Here is a 23,061-nt window from a genome sequence, read left to right as displayed (position 1 = left end):
ACGGTCAATGTCGATCCATTCCTTTTAGTATCTCCTCCGCAAAACTTTTGATATTTAATCCTAATCAACATTTTTGTTGGTTCAAACGCCCAAAATTGTTAAAACCCCCTAAATACATACGTATTTTGGGGAAAAAAATAGTTTCAATATACACAGGCTGAGGGTATATCTCTGTCGGCAAAGCCGACTGATACTTTTTTACTTGTTTTGTTTTCTCTCGATTTGTGAGTAAACCACACTTCCCTCGATTTTCCTGTCAAAGTAAAAGTAGAAGCAAACTAAATAATAATCATCTCACTAGTGTAGTACTTTTCAAAATTTCGTCTGCTTCTACCATTAAATGATGCTGACATTTTGAAGCCAGATTTACAGTGTTTTTTGAAATTTTCTTTTAATTTCATTCCGCAAACAGGTTTTTCAAAAAACCATATATAGGATTGTAGTATTTGCGATTCTGAGTTATTTGATATAAATATTGCGAATGTAGTCTGCACAGATTCATAGAAATCTGCATCCAAATGCGAAAATTTTGTGCGAACAATTTTCTAAAAATCGTATTTTTCGGGCCTAATTTTAACAATTGTCATTCGATTTCTTCGTACTTGATTGCACATTTTAGTTTTTTACGTTCCTGATCCAATAAATCATTCCCCGTGAAAATCCATCTATTAAAACGCGAGTTACAAGAAATTCCAAAGTAGAAAAATCATCTAAAATTGCTTTTGGAAATATAACAGAGATTTGAAAACTTCGCTGATAAGGGAGCTACATTCATTTTATCTCAAAAAATAGTGTGTGATGCTACATCCACGGTTCTTAATTGATCGCCTTCAAATAGATATATATCGATGTAGATTTTCATGGTGGACACTGAAATCGGATGCGGACAAAAATTGTATGCACTTTGCGATGCTACATCTTAGAGTCCAATTTATATTTCGAAAAATATATACAATTTAATAGATATAGTCTTGCTGTAAATGAAAATCACATGCGGACAAAATGATTTTGATAATTACGCGATTTACACATATTTTAAAATGCATATAAATTAAAATGGGTTATTTGACCTCTATTTCCATTTCAGAAGCTTCGAGATATATCCTCATCAACCCAATTACCTTCCCTAATGGGAAAGCTTTAATACGAATGTCAATAAAGCAAAATCCGTCTATTTTATTGGGAGATTTAAGCAAAATGAAGGAACTATTCCTATAGATTTTTCAATATTTTCTACTACATAAAAATATGTGAAAAAATATTTTTCAAACAAAAAATTATTTTTTTTTACCAAAATATTTGCTTATTTTGGCTGTAACATCGAAACTATAACACCAATCTGTATGATTGTAGTCTCATTTGATTCGCCGTGAAGTTTTGATCCACAACAAATTTTTATGTAATTTTATGACCACTAAATGGGCTTTAATTTAAAAAAAAAAGTTGACTTATATTCAATAACTTATCAATTTTATGTACATTCCGCGAATTCTGTGTAACATTTTGCAGCTATTATGCAATCTACTCGCTGAAGTCACTTTGAGAGAACTTTTTTGTAACAATTGTGCTCTTTAAAATAATTAGCGTTTTTATAATATTTTCTTTCTTAAAAAGCGAAATAAAAGCGCCATAACTTTTGTCCGCAACAACCAAAAATTGGCTCGCGACCAGATTCGTACTGGAAATTTTTTTCTTAACCTACATATCAAAAATCGTTGATGTAGCGCGAAAAAAATTTATCCTTTTTTCTGAAATGGAATATGAAATATTTGACAATATTCGTGATATACCCTCGTTAGCATAAATGCTGAGGGTATAAAAAGAAGAATTGTATTGGCCAACAGATGCTACTTTGGCTTAAGTAAGCACTTTAAAACAAAGCCACAGCTCGCCAAACACAAATAACGCTTTACAAAACACTGATATTACCCGTGCCGATGTATGGTTCCGAAGCCTGGGTACTTGCGCAAGCAGATAAGGCAGTGCTTGGCGTGTTTGTGAGAAAATTTCTTCGAAAGATCTACGGTCCAATCTGCGTTAACGCAAATGATGAACCCGCTAAAAAGGCGTATAAATTCGGGCCGCATGGCGGTGCACGCAGAATTGGTAGGCCAAAGAATAGATGGCGCAAACATATGTATGAAGAGATGACAAGGCGCGGTATTCCAGAAAGCGAAGCACTAAACAAAGAGAATTGGAGATCTTTTCTTAGTTCGACCTATGGAACAAATGTTCTGTAATGGGCCAGCTAAGTAAGAAAGTAAGGGATTAAGTAATTGCGTCAGAAATCCCATAGCTATTGTACCGAGGTGCTTTAGCATTACCATGGAGATGTCATATGGAACATAAACTTTTGATCACTTCATTTTCATTTTCGACTCAGCAGTTGTTGTTATACAGTGTTTTTATTTTATGTAAGAATATTTTTCTGCTTGGTCTGGCTCCGGGTCTATCTGCAGTTCTAGGAATGTGGCTGCTTCGATGGGTGTAACCACAGATCTACTGAAGTTAGTTGAGTATGTTTGACAGGGCATTATGGACCTGTGTCGCATGCTGAGCAGATGTTTTGCACGGTGTCATCGATCATTGCCCTATAAGAACTTACACGGCTGCACCATCCTTAGAGTAGTTGAGCCAAAACTACTCCTCATTGTCGTGGTAGCTGGGGATGTTCACCGCATTCACATGATAGTTGTTTTTGGCATCTGCGACTGTATCCGTATGATGCTTGATAGGCTTCTTGATCTAGATCATGAAGATGCCTCCTGACATGCATGGTGGGTCCTATCCACCATATGGTGATTAGGATGGTTGTCACGGTTACACCAGAGAAATGACTGCAACGAAAGCATGTCATTGTGTTGCTGTACTGAAGACATGAGGATACACCCTGTTGCAGTTCTCTGGGAGGCATTCTGATAGGTTTGATTTGTTTCCTTTGTGTTGTACCTTTATTAGCGCCGTATAGCTTAAATGTGCTCAACAAGGTTTCTTTATCTGCACCCCAAGTGCTGCCGGCTAGGCACTTGAGGACCTTGTTCCCAAATCTCAGCTTGTGGCCGATAGCTTTGCGAATGCGCGGGAGACATGAACATGCTGTCGAATGTAACCCCTACAATTTTGGGGTTGTTTGTAGTCGGAATTCTGTTCCCAGTTCTGCCGTCCATGTGGTAAACAGAGTGGGCGTAGATTTGGTGGCGGATATTTGCATATTCCTCGCGTGGAAAAATATGGTAAGATCAGTCAAATAGGAGTTCAGATTATTAAAAATGACTTCAGGGAAGGTACCTGATACCAAGATCGTACAATCATCCCCATAAGGTACGATCTCAATGCGGCCTGGATGGGTGGAATACATGAGAGGTAGAGGTTAAACAGTTCCGGAGATATCACCCCACCTTGGGGACTCCCGGTTTCACTCTACGGGGATTGAATTTCTTGTTCCCTAATTCCACGTACCACAATCGTCCACACGTATAATTGATCATCCATCGTTTCGAACTTCACCGGAGGGTTGTCTGCTCGAGCAGTTGTGAATATGGCTCGCGTTGGAGTTTTCTGAAAAAGCTCACTGTTTTAATACCTTTTAGTGTACCAAATTCATACTAGAGCTCACAATTATATCTGCATGAATATGAGGGTACGGCGAATCAAATAGACATTTTTTTCTATGATCGGACAGTATTTGGCTCATAAAATTGAGCTATCTGTAAGTTTAGAGTAATACTCTCATTCCATGACTACCAGCTTGCAATGAAAATTCCAATTGCTGTAATTTAAGTCGTCAAGAACTAGTTCTAAGCGGTACTAGTACACAAATGACCACTAAGTAATGAGAAGGGAACCAATTGACACCTTTTTATCCCCAAGTAAATGACGAGACGTCAGTTGAGATTATTAAATCTTAAATTAAATCCACAATTTTTTTTCGTAAACGACGATTTGTACAAATAATTCACATTTGCATTTTCCTAATAACTTACATATGTATAAATGCAGCATCCAATTACAGAAGCTAGTGCTGATGGACTGAACATATTCGTACCTATTATTCACATTGTTCTGGTATAAAAATGGAATGCGAAGGAAATATACAATTTGCCATATTCTTCTCTCTACCTGCTACCAATGAAAATTCGAATTGTCACAATTAGTCCAGAAATAATTCTAGGCCGAACTAGTACCAAATCGTCACAAAGTAATGCAAAGGGAACCAATTGTCACCTTTTTATCCCCAAGTAAACGACGAGGCGTCAGTTGCGGCTATTTACTCTTATATTAATTCCGCCACTTTTTTGAACAACAACAGAAGAGAGGAATGATAAACATACTGGTATATGACTATATACTTGGAACTAGCACAATACTATCTACAGTAATGCATAAAAAGTCAATTGGTTACCTCCTATGACATCCCCATGTTAAAGTTTACAGTTGATTGCACTGTGAGGGGTCTAACGTGGAACTAGTTACTGTAACCCTAATAATCGACGAGTCACTGATGCCGAACTAGTTCATCTTGCAAGCGGGTACGAGTATATACACATCTTATTCACTACAAAATATCGCAATTATAAATTTCGATTTTTTTAGATTGAAATTGGCTCAGTTACGAGTACAGTTGGGTAATCTAGTTCTAATTCACTGTACTAGTTCCAAAGCGTATGAGTAACGTTACAAAATCTAACGGGTGATATTATGTATACATAGTTTATTCATACAAAACATGTAGATAGTTCCTTTGGGACAACTCTAGATAAGAGTATTTGGTTAGCATTAGGATTCTCATTATTTCTCCATTTTTTACTCCCAAGACACATTTGGTTAGAGAAAAGTACGCTTTTTAACAAATTATTTGCATACATGATCCTACCCTGAATATTCTAAGGTGGCTTTTTTTACTAGATACCCAAAGATCAATTTCAATCATTGTATAAATGTATATGCAAATTAGTGTGGTACTTTAATCTTTCCACGTCGCTGTGTTATGGTGAAGTATGTCGTGCAGTTCGGACGATTGATTGATTTAGAACGCTGGGATCTAGGAAACATTTACGGTTGTGTATGTCATCAACATACTTATTATGGTTACTTCATTGAACATTTTCTTGTTTTTAATTTATATGTTTATTTAAATTTATTTTGGATTGTTTTTTGTTTTCGTTTATTTGTTTAATATATAAATAGTAATTAGTAATAATCGATAGTTCACCGCAACTATGTAGAAATGAATTTAAATTTGTTTTCTTCTTCGTTTAACAAAAACAAAATAAAATGTATTAACAAAACGTACGTAGTAGTAATAATAACTAAATAATAAAGAAAAAAAGAAATTACAATTTTGTTGGAAGATGTCACATTTCACGACTATACAAATACAACACTAGACATTTTCATTTCTTTTCGTTTTGTATGGGCACACAAAATTAGAGATTTTCATTGATTGACACCTACGAAATGATTATTTATCCCATGCCACCTGCCTCTTCACTCGTCTCATTTCCATGGGATTTGCGTTGACTTAGAAAATGCTTGCCACATTTGGCCCAGGTGGTGAATTGGTTGGCACAGGTTGTGTTGGCCTATCGATGTCCTGATAGCTTCGTTGTGTTGTGGTGGGGAATACAGATCCGGTTTGCAAACTACCGCCGCGTGTATTGAATTCACGATACAAAAGGATAACACTGACCGGACGAATTAGCAGATTGATAATTGAAAACGCCACTGCCCAGCCATCTGCGTGCGAAATGGGAAAATGAGAAATTAATGTCATGCTGTTCGGCATGCATGTCATCCTTTGCTACTTACTCATTGCGTGGAACATAATAATAATGGTGACCATGTCAAAGAATATACTGCTCGTATCAATTATTAATGCCTGCAAAATGAAAATTAAACAGAATATTAGCGGTTATTTTGTGTTTTACAATTATTACAAAGTGATTTTAAAATACAATGTTTTGTGTTTAATACTACAAACAAGGTGGATTGAAAAACAAAAACAAATTAAACTTCTAATGGTGATTGCAACATGTAAATAAAACTGAAAATTGCCGCTAGTAGATGTTAATATCTTAAAACAAACAAAAAATGCATGTATGTTGTTTTAACTGAAAATTCCTGCAGTTATAGTACGGTTACACTAGATTTTTTTGCCGGGTTAACCCACTTCGAGAGGATTAATTTGACGTTTGCACTACGGAATTGACATTTGAAATCCAAACCCACTGGGTTAATCCGGTTAACTGTAACCGGGGTATTAGATTTGATTATAGATTTTATGTAAAGGTTGTTGGTCCCATCTGCAAAGTTTGTAGAGCGATTAGTTCTCTTTATTGACATTTGAGCGGAATCTTTATATGGGTGCTATATTAAAGCGCTAGCCGATCTCAATATGTTTGCTGAATTATTTCCTATCCCCTGAAAGACCAAACTACACACATTAAACCAGCAAAATTAATGTAAAGTAACACAAAATAAAAAGAATCTGTTTAGAAGGTTACAGCAAAAATTTTCAAAATCAAGGGCCTCATCATAAACCGCCTCTATATGCATATCGTGAATTTCCCAGGCAGAACCCAAAATCGCAAATTACAAAGAAATGTAATGAAAACTGTGGCTAACACTTAAAAATATCGTAAATCAGTAAGTACAAAACTTAGACCTATCGTGAAATTAATTATGGAGATCACATCTATATGCTTAACCATTGCGCACTGTGGCATTTTGTCGGTACCCAACCCTACGGCACTTTAGGCATGGTGGTGTTGGTGATGTTGTTGTAGCAGATTATGCACATGTATTCGTCCTTATTTCATTGATTCTGCTCTGCTTTCAACTCCAACTGCAGAAATGACGCCACCTGAATATGGTTTGTCCATAATGAAATGGTTTGTCTGTGCAGTTGAAAAGGGGCAGTGTATCATGATTTTACAGGTGGAGGGTGATGTAGGAGGTTCTGAAGCGGGGGATACCTATCTACTAGATGGTGATTTGGATATTTTTTTTTTTTTTTTTTTTTGTGGTACCCAAGCAGATGCCGCATTGACAACATCTTGTGACAACGCAACGGCAACATCTTAGCTTGCAATTCTCAGTTCTGCATTCAGGCAAGTTTGCCAGCTCTTCCACTGCGAATTACTCACGTTGACAAATAACAGTATCGCCGTGCTGTATGTGGTTAACAAGGGTATCTGCTCCCCAAATGCTGCCGGATAGAGACTTGAGGAATATGTTATAGCTTGCGCGGACGATTTATAAAAGCTATCGAATACGACCCTGAAGACTTCAGGGTAATTCGTGGTCGTTATTATTGACCAACCAACCTGCACATTCAGTAGAAGCATTATTTCCGCAGTCCATATTGTGAACAGTGTGAACAGTAAGTCAACAGGCCGACTTAGTGGCCGATATTTTCATATTCTTCGCGTGAAAGAACTCAATAAGATAATTTTTTTCAATGCCGTGGGAGGTGGTACAATGCAGAACTGTAAGAGCTAAACAGTTTCGGAGAACTCTCTCTTTGGGGAACTCTCTATTTCACTCTTCGGAATTTTGACGTCATGTGTCTGAATTCTACCTATGGTTTCAAATAAGGCCGGAGAATAGAACAGCTTAGCATGGCTGACCATATGAAGTGCTTTAGTAACAGCACCCATCGTAAACTGAGACATACGATGCTATGCGAATAACGTGGATATTATTCGGCGGGGTATATGAATTTAGAAGTCCTATTTATCTCCATGCACTCCAAGTATGGGTCGCTAGAGTCAAGCTCAATCGAGGTGGTGCAATAGGATTGCAAGCCCAATTTCAACTTTTCGTACGATCCCAGTGCAGAATGTTTTATGGTCATTGATCTTCCCATGAAGACCATCCCAGTTAAACTTCAGGAATGTATCATTGTCAGGAACTGGGGCAGCCGTTCTCGGTTGTAGTTGTTGTTGTAGCAGCATGAACCCTACGCTGGCCGAAACACTATGGTTTCGGGTCAATCCAGTAAGAGAGAGCCACTTGCCGTGGGCTGGGACGGTGTAAGGTATTGCGGCTGGTGCTGTTGTTTGAGAGATTTCGGGGGAACTTCGTAATCTGACGAAGACTCATTTGGGAAAATTTGTCGCATAACGATGTAACATAATCCCTTACGATGTGACGCTCTGGTAGGCCAGACCTGAACAATTCCTGAAATGTACTTTTTGACTCCGTCCGTTGCATCTCACCGACAATGACCTATTGGGGATTAGACTGTGACAAACGGAGGAAAACCATGGTCTCCTTATAAAACAATGTCTTGACTGCAATTTCCCAACTTAAACTTATATATCTCAAAAATGGAATGGATTTTCTCTAGTCCCATTTCGAAACGACTTTGAAGCAAAAATCGTGAAACCGTGTGAAACAAAATCGTGAAAACCTAAAAATCTGACCTGAACTTCTATATCTCAAAAATTGTAAAACCTAGGAACAAATAATAGAGAGAAGAATTTTCACAGCTACAACATGTTCTTTAGCCCCACTTTGATAGGACTTGCGGTTTTCAAGTAAAATCGCGAAAACATAAAATAAAACTAAAAATGTGAACTTTGACCGCGATTTATTTAAAAAAGACTTTCGACGCACAGTGGTTCTGAGATCTATTTTCCTGGCCAAAATCCCATATTTTTGTCGTCACCGATTGTTAATCTCTATACGGGAAACGATAGTTAACATATTGAAACTAAGGAAACAAAAAATATGTCAAAATATTGGAATATATCGACATTTTTCCCCCAAAATTTAGAAAATATGACATTTTTGTAAATTTCTGGAAGAAGAAATAGCTGTTTCTCGGTAACTATAATAAACCTTTTATTTAAACCACCGTAGTGTTTACACGAAGTGAGCTATTTCATTTTTCCTCAGGTACTAAATTTTAGTTAAATTCCATCTTTAGTGGACTAGAACTTGTAGGGAACAGCATGGAACAGCGTTTCGTTTTTGCAGAATAATGCCTGAGAATGTCCTCTTTCAAGTCATATACACTTTTGTAAACGCCTAGTTCCGTCCGTTTAACACATTTTTAAACTTATTGAAATTACATGGGTAAAAAATGTGTGTATAGCTTTTTTAACTAAGAATTTTTTTAAGTTTTCTGAAAAAGCTTTACATTTTTTGAAAAAAAAAATTACAAAAAAATAATTATTCGTATATGTTGTCCCATAAAGTTGTCTAAGATACCCGAAGACCTGAGACATGGGAAAGCTTTCAAACGGTAATTGGTATATTTTATGAAACCTTGTCGATATATCCGAATACCAAATACGTAAATTCTCCCAAAGAACAAATGTTCGTACGTCTCTATTAATTTCTTGTAAAACAAGTAAAAAAGTGTCAGTCGGCTTTGCCGACATATATATACCCTCAGCCAATGTGAAGTGAAACTTTCACCTATGGACAGATCGAAAGTATTTAAGGACTCTTCAGAATTGTGTGGCCCTTTTTGGACATTTGAACTTGCCGACAAAAATGTGGATTAGGAATTAACTGCACTAAGACCGGTATTGCCCCATGAAACTAAGTTTGGATATAATATGACGAAGACCAAATCGGTTGAACAGTTCGAGAGTTATCGTGCTCTCCGACAGCCACAAATGGTGACATAGGGATTTTTTTTACACCTTTCGGGCTGTTTTCCTAAGAAATATGGACTTGCCCCAGAAAAAACTTTTACCGTCGTAACGGAGGTAGCGAATGCAAATCGCTTCAACAAAAATCAAAGTGATTCGAGAGCAGGTCTTAAAGTGAACTTATCCGAAATTTTGTGTGAGAGGTACCAGAAGGAGTAGACAAATATAGTCCATATTCGAACCTGTTCTATATCTGGTAGATATATTAGGATGTGCAAAGTATGGATTACATAGGTTACTCCGTTCAAAAGTTATAGTGCGGACAATTTTTCCGAACATTTTTCAACTTGTGTGGGGGAGGTACCTGAAAGAGTGGACCGATATGGTTTATCTTCGAATTTAAACTATGTTTGGACAAAATATTACGAAGGCCAAATTTTCGAGAGTTATTTAGCGCTCCAACCACTACACACGATGTCATAGCGGCTCTTTGCAACTTTTAGGCTATTTTCTCAGGAAGTATGGACTTGCTCCTGATGAAACTTGTACCGTCGTATGGGGGGCCGTGAATACAAGTTGTTGCAAAAAAAATCAAAGCGATTCGAGATCAGGTCCTAAACTGAACTTTCCCGAAATTTTGTGTGGGAGGTACCCGAAGGCGTGGACCGATTGAGTCCATATTGGAACCTCATCTAAGTTTGGTAGAAATATCAAAATGTGTAAAGTATGGACCAATTCGGTTATTCCCTTCAAGAGTTATAGCGCGCACAAATTTTCCGAACATTTTCGAACTTTTGTGGGGGAGGTACCGGAAGGAGTGGACCGATATAACCCATCTTCGAACTTAAACTAAGTTTGGACAAAATATTGTGATAGCCAACTTTTGGACCAAATCGGTTCATCCGTTCGAGAGTTATCGTGCGCACTAGCCAGACAGACAGACAGACGGACGGACGGACATGGCTAAAGTGACTCCAAATTGTCTGAAACACATTTCGTTCAAACATACTTGGGGTCTAAAACCATTATTTTGATGAGGCACATTTTTCCCGTATGAAAGTGTATATACCCTCGTTAGCATAAATGTTGAGGGTATAATAATTTCGTTTAAGTTAGAATCAAACATACATTCATATATATTGTTACGAATGTAACTGATAGGTTTAAGTTAGTTTAGTTTAATTTCCGTTAATTTAAAAATTTGAATTGTAACGTAAAGTTTTTATTACGCAGTTACTTTATTTAAGCAACAACAACTACCATGTAGAACTCTCTTCATTATTCTAGATGTTACTTTACCTTTCATTAATGTGCTTTTATTTTGTTTTGCTATAATCATGTAATTATTGTTTAGTTTGTTACTTCTTTGCACTTGTTTGTTGTTGTTACGTCATTACTGTGCTCGTCGTCCAATTGTATTCCCCCATGTATGTATGTGAGTATGGTTGTTCGCTTAGTGCGAATGTGCGTCTGTATGTTCGCTGCACAGATTCGAGATGTTGCCATATGAGTTCTGGAGGACTCTAGAACAGGGAGACTTTGGGGTATAAATACCGGGGAAATGGCAATGACGGAGTAGTTGTGTTTTAAGCGTTGAACTGAACAGATCGGTTAAATAAGAGCTGCGTGCTAACTAGAGACTTGCTGTGTGCTTTGTAATTAAAGTCGGTTCTGAATAAGTGTAATAAAGTAAATAAAGCATTGTAGAAACGTAATCTAAAACGAACCCTGTTTTATTTGGTACAAATCGTATCGGGGAATAAAACAACGTCTACACGGAGATTAGTTAAATCTAATTCCGTAACAATTGGTGTCAGGAAGTGAGATTACGATCATCCTACAATGAAGTTTAAGGATCTACGAGTGGAAGACTTGAAGAAGGAGCTAAGTAAGTAGGAGTTGTGTTCTACTGGCAACAAGGCCGAACTACAAAAACGCTTGTTGGAAGAGTTCGAGCGCCGTGGAATGAACATCGATGAATATGAGTTCGACGGTAAGGAGGAAGTCGAGTTATCGGCAAAGGACGAATCCAGCGTTGAGGAAGTTTCGTCGGTAGCTGCCAGGGGAGACGATTTGAAATCAATGCTGGCTATGATAATGCAGGAAATTAATAAGAAAAGTGAAGAAAATTCCAAAATGATGGAGAAATTAGACGCTAAAATGGACGAAAATTCTAGAAAGAATGAAGAAACTTCCAGGCTTATGATGGAAATGAAAGCAGAAAATTGTAGAATGATGGAAGAAAATTCCAGTAAAATGTTGGAAGAGATATCCAGAAAGGGCGAAGAAAATTCCAGAAAATTAGAGGAAAAATTAGAAGAGAACTCTAGAAAAATCGCTAAGGGCATGGAAGAGAAACTAGAGGTAAATTCTAGAACAATTAACGAGAAACTCGAGAACATCACGATGGTGATTGAAAAGAGAGTAGAAAACGTGGAGGTACAAATTAAAGAGTTGGATAAAAAGATTTTGTCTGTTGACGAGAAATTTCTGGCTCAAGATGAGAAGATTCTGGGCATAGAAAAGAAAATGTCGGAACTGGAAATCAAAGGTGGCCCAGTGAGAGCTATTCATAACACGTTAAAAATTAAGCCTCCAGTGTTCGACGGCTCTACCTCTTTCAATGTGTTCAAATTACAGTTCGAGACAGTGGCTGCTAGAGATTCTTGGAACGACAACGACAAGGCGGTATCACTCCTGATGGCATTGAAGGGTGATGCTGCTGACGTATTACAGAGTATTCCCGCCGCTTCTAGGAACAACTATGGAGATATAATGGCTGCTCTTGAACGTAGGTACGGTAGTGAACACAAGCAAGAGATCTACCGAATGGAACTGAGGGGAAGAGTCCAGAAGCCAAATGAGACTTTACAAGACTTTGCGGCTGATATTGAGCGGTTGGCGCAGTTGGCATATCCAGGAGAGACACATCCATTGGTGGACCGCATAAAGATTGAGACATTTGCAAGTGGTATTCGTGATCCAGAGATAAAATTTGCGACGTATGCGGCACCGATAGGAACATTTGCAGAAACCATGTCATTTGCCCTGGGCCAAGAAACCGCGAAGATGCTGGTGAAACCTAAAGCCTACAACGTGCGGAGGCTGCAAGTGGAGGACAACAATTCCCAGACCGTTGTCGACCTGCTGAAAGATGCACTGATGCGTGTGAAACGAGGGGCTGCTAGAACGAAAAAGACTTGTTATAACTGTCGTAAAGCTGGACACATTGCACGAGAATGCATATTGGAACGACCAAGGCCCAGATCCACCTCACCGCCTTCAAAAAGCGACGACCAACCGGAGGCCAAGAATCTGGAAAGAGAGATATCAGGTGAATCAAATAAAATGAATTCCGTCGATCACGAGGCGCCGCTGGCAGAGGATGAAAACGATGGTCCCACAATTTCTATAGCCATAGTCCAGCAGAAGAACCACAACTTAACGGTGAAAGGCTTCGTCAATGGTGTATTGCGTACCTTGACATTGGACACCGGTGCAACAAAGTCCATTATTAGACCGGATTTGGTAAAAGGGAAGGTATTGCCGTTAAATGGAGTCAAATCGCGGACGGCCCCAGGCGAGACTACAACGGTGCATGGAAAGGCCTACCAAAGGCTGAGCATGGGTAGAAAATCTGTAAATTTCGATTTTGTAGTGGCCGATATTATGGACGAAGTTATACTTGGTGTAGACTTCATGATTGCCTTCGATATAAACCTGGACATAAAGCATCGTGTGATGACTTGGTCCAATGTGGAAATACCGATTAATGTGGGCTACAAAGAGAAGAAAAGCATGTGTCGCCCTAGCGCAGAATCTGACGAAATCGCTGTAGATGTCCGTATGCTGAAGGTGGAAGCCGCCGAAAAATGGCCAGTACGAAAGCGGAAAAATCTCGCAACGAGGAGGAAAAAGCGAAGATGTACGTCGAGGAAACGTTCATCGAAAAGCGGCCGTACAACAAGGAAGGACAAGTCCGATGAAGACCAGGTGGCACTTAGGAAGGTGACCACAAAGAAAGAAGGTATAACGTCAAGATTCCTGGAGAGAAAGCAACGTCCAGAAGAGCAGAAGTCTAAAGCTGACGCAGTAGAGGGTACATCTAAGTCGGTTGCCACCACTACGGAACGAGAACTGCGTCTAGTCAAGAGGAACAGGCTTAAGCGGGAGGCAGTGTTACCAATGCCCATACCACAGAGAGGGAACTGTGCCTATTCGGGACGAACAGGCTTAAGCGGGAGGCATATTACGAATGTAACTGATAGGTTTAAGTTAGTTTAGTTTAATTTCCGTTAATTTAAAAATTTGAATTGCAACGTAAAGTTTTTATTACGCAGTTACTTTATTTAAGCAACAACAACTACCATGTAGAACTCTCTTCATTATTCCACACAGAAAAAAAAAAAATTCATTCGATATATGAATAGTGTTCAAAAAAATTTTCCAATGTTCAGATTTTTGTATTTTATGAACCTAGTTCATAAAGCAATAAATACCGGTTTCTTTTTTGAATGAATCATAAACATGTAATATATGTATTCTATTTTGCAAAATATGAACAAATTCATTTATTTCAAAATAATCTTCTTTAAAGAAAAAAAAAATTGCTTATATTCCAAAACTCTTTTTATATTTTTCAAAAATTTATTTTTTCTATACAAATTTTTGTTTTTTCTTATTTTATTTTGAAATTATTTTTTTTATTTTATTTTCAAATTAGTAGTTTTTTATTTAATTTTGTAATTCCTGTTTTTTTAAAGGGTTCTCTTCTAATTGATTTTCCTAATTAATTATGTATCTTGTAAATCAGAACAATGTGAACCATACGTACATACATACTGAGTCCATCAGCACTAGCTTGAATTTATAGATGTTGCATTTATATTAAAGTAATTCAAAAATTGTATTTGCGAATTAATGCTATTGATATGGTGAGTGTCTTCCGAAAACAAACGAAATCGATGGTGGTTAGTTAGTGTGGTAGCGGTGAGTAGTGGTGGTTGTTTAGGCTGTTGTGCTTTGATGACACGCAGTCAATGTGCGTGTAGATACGATGGGGGAGGAAAAACAAAAACAGTAGAAGCAAATCCACCATATCTTTGTAGGCAAAGCACAAAAACCGGTTTTGTCAGAAAATAGTGGTTAACGTAGGAGAAACTATGAATTTTATTTTTGTATTTTAGAAAAGCATTCATACTTTTGCAAAAATAGTATTGTGTGCATGAGTAAAAAAATTTGTCCATTCACTTTAAAAGAGGTACGTTCAAATTATGGACAACAAAAATTATGAACGGAATTAGTAAAAAAATTCATACTTTTGTTTTTTCTGTGTAGATGTTACTTTACCTTTCATTAATGTGCTTTTATTTTGTTTTGCTATAATCATGTAATTATTGTCTAGTTTGTTACTTCTTTGCACTTGTTTGTTGTTGTTACGTCATTACTGTGCTCGTCGTCCAATTGTATTCCCCCATGTATGTATGTGAGTATGGTAGTTCGCTTAGTGCGAATGTGCGTCTGTGTGTTCGCTGCACAGATTCGAGATGTTGCCATATGAGTTCTGGAGGACTCTAGAACAGGGAGACTTTGGGGTATAAATACCGGGGAAACGGCAATGACGGAGTAGTTGTGTTTTAAGCGTTGAACTGAACAGATCGGTTAAATAAGAGCTGCGTGCTAACTAGAGACTTGCTGTGTGCTTTGTAATTAAAGTCGGTTCTGAATAAGTGTAATAAAGTAAATAAAGCATTGTAGAAACGTAATCTAAAACGAACCCTGTTTTATTTGGTACAAATCGTATCGGTGAATAAAACAACGTCTACACGGAGATTAGTTAAATCTAATTCCGTAACAATATGTATTGCGATAAACAACTAATGTCAATGACATTAAATTACTATTGTTTATGTTTGAACAAAGGTCGATGACTTTGTAGCAAGCAACCACAACTTCTAGTTCAAGGATCTCAATTTCCTATTTTTGGTATTTATGAATAGAAGTAATAAACAAGTGTGAGAACAGAGTGATGTACCATTAACGATCGTATACAAAATATATTTACACAAGTTATTGGAAACTGACCCGTGATTAAAGTTGTCAAAATATTTCAAAATTTGAAAGGCATTGTAGTAATTTTTTATTGTGGCTTCTTAAAGACTACTTGTCGAGATTTGACCATTTTTACACTTTCCTTAGGTCTCTAATTAAGTATTTAGAACACCATATAAATACATACAACGGCAACAACAAAAGTGGGGCAAGTGTTCCACCCCAGCCTTAGCAAGCTAATATGTCAACAAATTAATTATGCAGGATTTCGGTAGGAAATGTTCGTTACATGGAAATGTAGTTATTTATGTATGTATGTTCATATATACGCTATGTATGTGTATTGTTATTAGGATATGTCAAAGGCGTTAAAATGTAACTCTTTTCGAGTAGTTTTTTTTTATTTTACACACTTTCCAGGAATTTTATTATTCATGGATTTGAAATAACGCTAGATGTTATGGAAATGACCATTGGCATCTGTTCCGTTGTAAATGGTGTAAAGACAAACAACAAAAGCACAGTCTAACATGAAAAGGAGTGTGTGGCATGACTTCATTCTTAGTTAGTTGTGATTGCGTGAGTCTCATGATTTCTTGGAAATTTTTGTAAGTCTTAGCACCAACACCACCGCCAGCTGGTTTTGTGCATTAACAATTGCTAGCTTTAGGTAAACTTAAATAAGAATGTATAGTCATTTGAGGGGATGGAAGTGGGTCATAAAAGAATGAACGAAAGAAGAAGAAAACGAACAAAAATGAAGAAGTGACCACCAATGTGGCGTATGATTAATTTATTTAAAAAAAATAACACGATTAAAAGGACAAAGTTTGTATACCAAATCAGGCAGAGTTCATGAATTGTAAATTAATCGAAGTCAAAGAAAAATAAAACTAAAACCAAAAGCAACTTAAAGTATTTGTTCAATACTTAAATTAAACTAAAAATTGTGTAAATATGAAGTTTTGTTTCTATTAAGAAAAAACAAAAAACGAAAGTGAAAAATGAGTTTTATTCTATGAAAATGATAAGAATATTTAGTAGAGCTAATCATGTTTATGCCGCTGCCTTCCCCGTATTTGCGTATTTACTTAAGTCTAATCAGAAACAGTTGATGGATGACTAACACCACCGTTCTTCGTTTGTCCAGCCGTATGACTAAACATTACGAGCGATAATGCCTCAAGAAATAATGGAACTTTTGAAATGCCATGCTTATGACGTTGAATTGTTTACATTCTGCTTTGTGCCGTTATTAGTAGAGATTCCGATTAAAAGTGAAGGTTTTAAGCCTAAGTAAGTGAAAAATTGTCGAAGTAGACAAACTTCCTTTCGGGTGATTTAGAAGCTATTGTATTTTACGGTCTTCACATAGAACATCAATATTGATAGTTCACGCAGAAAAAAAAAATCAGCAAACATATAATATGTTTGGATGCAAACATAAAATATGTGAGGAAAATCGTCGGTATACATTAATCTCCGATGTTTTTGTATCTCGTGGGGTCTTAGGACTGAAATATGTATACAAATAATTTATTCGGAAAATTGTTAATACAGGTCAATGTTTTGGTAGGGACACCATAGCGGAGGAGCTAAGTACGTTCATAAACTATAGGAAAATAATTATTCCCCTTTGCTTCAAAACAACTTATTGTGAAGGGTAAAAAAAGTTCAGCCCAGCCGAACTTAAGGGATTATGAACACTTGCAAATGTTACAAAATCGAAAAAAATTGATTGCCTCATTTTAAAGTACAGGTAGAATGGAATATGTCGATAGGACAAAAATTGGCTGAGATATGAGCGTTAGAAGGAACAAGTAACAAAGGATCAGTCGGCTTTGACGCAGAGGTATACCCTCAGCATGTATAGATTGAAATACTTTTTCCCAAAAAAAACGCATGTATTTAGGGGGTTTTCAAAATGTTGGGCGTATGAGCCGACAAAAATATGCAAAAATTGCAGGAATATCGGCCGATAGGGCACTTTTTACCATACTAGCCTACGAAAAACATAATATCGCTATAAACAGGAAAGGTACCGAACAGACAAAATGTTGAACATTAGTGTGGGTGCTACACCAAGGATCGGACAGATAGGGCCCAAATTTGAATATAAACTATGTTTCGACAATATTTAGAGATCCAAAGTTTGGACCAAATCGGTATCTACGTTTATGAGAGTACCATTTTAGAGAATATTTTCGAACTTTTGTGGGAGAGCTACCGGAAGGAGTGGACCTATAAGCACAACCTTCGAATTTCATCTAATATTCGAAGAAATATTACCATATCCAAAGTGTGGACGAACGTAGTATTCGGTTCGACCTCTCCAGTCACTACATATTGTGCCATAGGGGTTTTTACAACTTTCGGGCTGTTCTCTCAAGAGGTATGTACTTGGCCCTGAAAAAACTTTTACTGTCGTAATTGAGGTAGCGAATTCAAGTTGCTTCAACAAAAATCAAAGCGATTCTAGAGTAGGTCAAAAATTTGTGTGGGACGTACATATATGTAAAGTATGGACCAAATCGGTCTGTCCATCAAGAGTTATCGTGCGCACAATTTGGGGAAGGTACCTGAAGGATGGGACCGATATGGCTTATCCTCGAACTTAAACTATGTGCAATATTACGAAGGACACATTTTGGATCGAATCGGCAGATCCGTTCGGGAGTTATTTTGCGCTCTAACCACTGCACACGGTGTCATATGGTTTTTTTTTGCACCTTTCAGCCTATTTTCTAATGAAGTATGGACTTGCCATTGATGAAACTTGTACCCTCGTATGGGGACCAGTGAATAGAAGTTGGTACAATAAAAATCAAAGCGATTTGTGAACAGATCCTAAACTGACATTTTCCGAAATTTTGTGTGGGAGGTACCCGAAGGAATACACCGATTGAGTTCATATTAGAACCTCATCTAAGTCTGGTAAAGTATGGACAAAATCGGTTACTTCCTTCAAGAGTTATCGTGCGTACAAAATTTTCGAACATTTCCAAACTTTTGTGTGGGAGGTACCGGAAGGAGTGAACCGATATAACCCATCTTCGAACTTAAACTAAGTTTGGGCAAAATATTACGAAAGCCAAAATTTTAACTGAATCGGTTCATCCGTTCGAGAGTTATCGTGCGCTCCAGCCAGACAGACGGACGGACATGGCTAACTCAACTCCAAATTGTCTGAAACACATTTCGTCCAAACATACTTGGGGTCTTAAACCATTATTTCGATGAGGCAAATTTTGCCCGTATGAAAGTATATATCGCTCATTTCCTCAAAAAGTGGCATAACTCAAAAAATGGGTTTTTTGAGTTAGCAATTTCTATTTTTTCTACGACTTCTATTTTATCTTGTGACAAATTTGATATCTCTAAAACTCAACCAACTCAACTCAAAAAACATCTTATTTTCTAGGAGTTTGGCATAAATCATCAAAAAAGTTTTTTGAGTTTATAAAGCACTAAAACACTTCAAGTCATGCTTGGTCTTGCACAGAAATTTAGCACTGATATCTGGCTAGTTCTCTACAAAATATGGTTCAACTAGTTATTTTAGTTTTTGTGTAATAATATGTTTAAGTTGGGAAGTCAAATTTCAATCGGCAACTTAAAACGCGTTTTTCTCGAAACTTGATTTTTTGAAATGTGTCACTCTTTGAGTAAATGAGCGATATACCCTTTCTAGCCTAAAGGCTGAGGGTGTAAAAATCCATTGTGTTTTGTATGAAAGCTGTGCCAACTGTAGCTCGAAAACGGATATTCCGATCTTCATACCGCTCATTTACTCAAAGAGTGGCATAACTCGAAAAATGCGTTTACTGAGTTAGGATATCTCTAAAACTCGACGAGTTACAGCTCATTTAGTACGACTTGCCAATAATTCAAAATACAAATTTTTCGAGGTTATGAAGCACTAAAATATTTCAAATCATGATTGATCTTGCACAGAAATTTAGCACTGATATCTGGCTAGTTCTCTGGAAAATATGGTCCAACTAGTTATTTTAGTTTTTATGTAATAATCTTTTTAATTTGGGAAGTCAAATTTCAATCGCCAACTTAAAACGCGTTTTTCTCGAAACTTGATTTTTTGAAATGTGTCACTCTTTGAGTAAATGAGCGACATGTTTTTGTGGTATTATTATACACATAAAAAGACTGTCCTTCAGTGAGAGACTTTTTTAAAATAATTTTTGGGCGGATTAATGGCGAAAAACGACCAATTTTTTAATTGATTGATTTAATGGATTTTTACGGTTCGCCATTTTTTTAATGAATATTTTTAATTCCGTTTCGCTTATGGGGAAAAAGGCCATTTTCATGATTTTTTACAAGAAATCTACGAAACTTTTTTAGAAGATTTTGTTTTCATTTGATTGTTTTTAAGTCTGATGTATACCTCAATGTCTTAAGCTTCATCATTACTTTCTGTTACAGAGAGTAAAGTTTTTCAAAACGAACTGACAGTGTTGCAATATTTTACTTATCGCTACCAATATCATGATTTCGTCCCGGTGAAGGGAATTAATTGGCTTTTCATCTTTTTCAAATGATGCCTATTTTAGCGAAAACCCGAACTATTTAAGTGTCTAGTATTCTAAAATAAATGAGAATCAATTAAGGACTCATCGAGCTCTGTAATTTTAAAAAACATCACCACAGTTGCATTTGTGTGTCGTTGGAGTTTATTTCAAATTCCCCTGCGCATGCCATCCGCTGTTTTTGTTTGTTTTGTGTTGGTTGAAGATTCAATCTCATTTGATTGTTTTTAAGTCCCAATGACTTAAACTTCATCATTACTTTCTGTTACAGAGAGATTTTATTTTCATCTGAAACAAAAAATATACGTTTTCGAGCTACAGTGGGCACCGCAAATTGCTTTAGTAAAAACAGTGTTTCGACGGCGGTCAGAACACTGTAAAATATTTTTCAACAACAACAAAAAAAATCGAAAGTAATTCAAGGTGTGACGAATGAACAACGCATTCTCATTGGTATTAGAGAGACAACATGAAAATGCTGATTTTGCCGATAAAATCATGTTCAGTGACGAGGCCCATTAATGAAATACCGCAGCATTTATGCAAAACGGTCATTGAAAATTTCATTAAAATATCGCGTGTGTGCCAGCAAAGCCGCGGCGGCCATCTGCACGATATCTTGTTCCATACATAACCTCATTGTGTCTAATTTACGATATAATAAAATTTCACGATTTTTTAAATATCTGTGTTTTTTCTTTAAAATTTAAAATTTTAAAATTTAATCTAGTGCGTATGATTATTGTTATAATATTTCTTAATAATAACAAGCATACGCACCGGGGTTCTAATGTTACGAAAAACAACTATTACAAACAAAATTATTGCGCATCACATAAACGATAAAAACATAGATTGAGTTTGTTCGGCAGAGTGGATGAACCATCTTCCCTGGTTTTCTGCTCGGCTAAGGTATGCTCAATCGCATCCATATTTTCCATAAGCACCCACGAAACGTTATTTCATGAAAATAGTAGCTTCTTCCTTTTGGGGTTAAATCAGATGTTTATTGATAAAAATACTTCCGGAGAAATGCAATAAAATAATTGACTTTGGGCCGAAGCCGATACTCGTGCGGGACAGGCGACTGAAGTCTCTGTATGGGACAGAAAGCCGAAATCTCGGTAGTTTAGATAACACTGTGCAACATTTTTAAGGTGATCTTGTGCAAACAATTCGATCTGAGGATTTTTGAAAGTACAGACCCAAACGACAATAAACCCTAGATGGGTTTTGTTGTGCCAGATCCAGCTCGGATTTTATGGCCCCATCTAAACATGATTAAATATTGAGTTTTTAAAGAAATTCGGGGCTATATCTCTGAAACCAATGCGAATCTTCTTCTGACCTCTGAAGAAAATTTGTCTATAAGACAAGAATAAAATATTTGGAAAAATAATGAACTCGAAAAACTACATTTATTGCCTCAAATTTCAAAATACATACATATATGAAAAAATTCCACAACTTTTATACATTTCGCACCGTTTCTCCAAAACCGTTATTGAAGTAAGCATTTTAGAGTTTCAGAATGTTCTAAAGAATTGTTGAGAACTTTATTTGGAAGATTTTTGCAAAAGATCACTTGGTTCAACTCCCAATAGTTTAGCCGATACTGACCAGAATTTCAGCAATTATGTAAAATTTTCTATATTTTATAGATTTTGATGCCCTAGATGGAGTTTTTCTTTTGTGGTTTTTTCAAAAGATAAGTTAGGGCTACAATATTGCTAAAGACAGCAAGGCCAAATTAATATTCGTTTCTGAGATAAAGGCCTGATAAATGCAAAAAAGTGTTGATTTAGTCCGGTTTAGATGAGGCCATAAAATTCGAACTGGATCTAGGTTTTTTGTAGTCTAAATATGTACTTTCAAAAAATGCATACTATAAGTTGTTTGCATTTTCAGTGTTGCATAGTGTAATACCGGAATCTCTGTTTGCGACATGAAACCGAAGTCTCTGTGGGGAACATAATATCGAAATCTCCGGGTAGAAACAGTAAATCGAAGTCTCTGTGGTAATTTAACCCTAAGGGTTCAATGGGTAGCATTTCGAAAACTTATAAACACAACGTCATCCCTAGGAGTACATTGGTAAATATCAATTTCTGTGCAATAGTACTATTTTGCAGGTTCTGGAACACAACTAAAGTGTATATACCCAAACTAGACTGGCTACTGGGTCCTTATATATATGGCATTGTATATTGAGATATTGTATCTCTTTAACTTCCTGCACAACTACATTAGTGTGAATACTATCGAAGCCTGTCTGACAGGCTAGTTGATCTAAAGATGTTCGTTTATACCTCTCTCTATCAGGATCATTAAGGTCTGGGGGAAGATTGTCCACGAGCTTGTGGCTTTGATACTAATGGCGATAACTCTGAAACTTGTATCGACAACATCTTTTTATGGTGATGTACGTGTAAAATATTCCCCTCCTCATAAATATGGCACACTGGTGTCATGAGGCAGGTTTGAACATTCTTCCTCTGGCTAGCGCGAGTTGAGGATATCGTACGATTTAAACACACTGAGCACCATCGACCAATATGCTCGGCGGATATTTTTACATTCCTTAGATGGAAGAACTGCACAATGTCAGGAATGTAGGTATTCTTCCTATCACATATGTCATTGACAATAGGACCAGACGCCAATAACGTACATCTCCATCCGGGGAGTGTGGAATTTTAGGAAGGTAGAGGTTAAACAGTTGCAGTTCCCCACCTTGGGGAACTCCCTTTTTAGTCACCGGGTTTTCGTTTTCATATTTCTGATAAAATTCAAGGCTTCAAACAGCTTGACATGATTTCCAATGTCGAATGACTTCGATAGGCCAAGGGCCACCATAA

The 23,061-nt window shown here is 36.9% G+C and overlaps 1 protein-coding gene across 1 annotated transcript in view; it reads right to left on the bottom strand.

Moving 5' to 3' along the window:
• Positions 1 to 5,103: 5,103 nt before the first annotated feature.
• The window catches only part of LOC141399428 (type-1 angiotensin II receptor-associated protein), a 35,115-nt gene continuing 17,157 nt past the window's right edge, over positions 5,104 to 23,061 (bottom strand). The window contains exons 3-4 of the mRNA XM_073978134.1: positions 5,809 to 5,878; positions 5,104 to 5,736 (exon numbers count right to left, since the gene is read on the bottom strand). Coding sequence (XP_073834235.1) covers positions 5,522 to 5,736; positions 5,809 to 5,878 — 285 coding nt within the window. The 3' untranslated portion in view covers positions 5,104 to 5,521. The remainder of the gene's footprint in view (positions 5,737 to 5,808; positions 5,879 to 23,061) is intronic.

The sequence above is a fragment of the Musca autumnalis genome, unplaced genomic scaffold (assembly GCF_047663935.1).
Source record: "Musca autumnalis isolate F117 unplaced genomic scaffold, ASM4766393v1 scaffold_3, whole genome shotgun sequence".
In the NCBI taxonomy this organism is placed as follows: Eukaryota; Metazoa; Arthropoda; class Insecta; order Diptera; family Muscidae; genus Musca; species Musca autumnalis.
The sequence above is the reverse complement of the archived record's forward strand: the minus strand, read 5'-3'. Positions and strand labels throughout refer to the sequence as shown.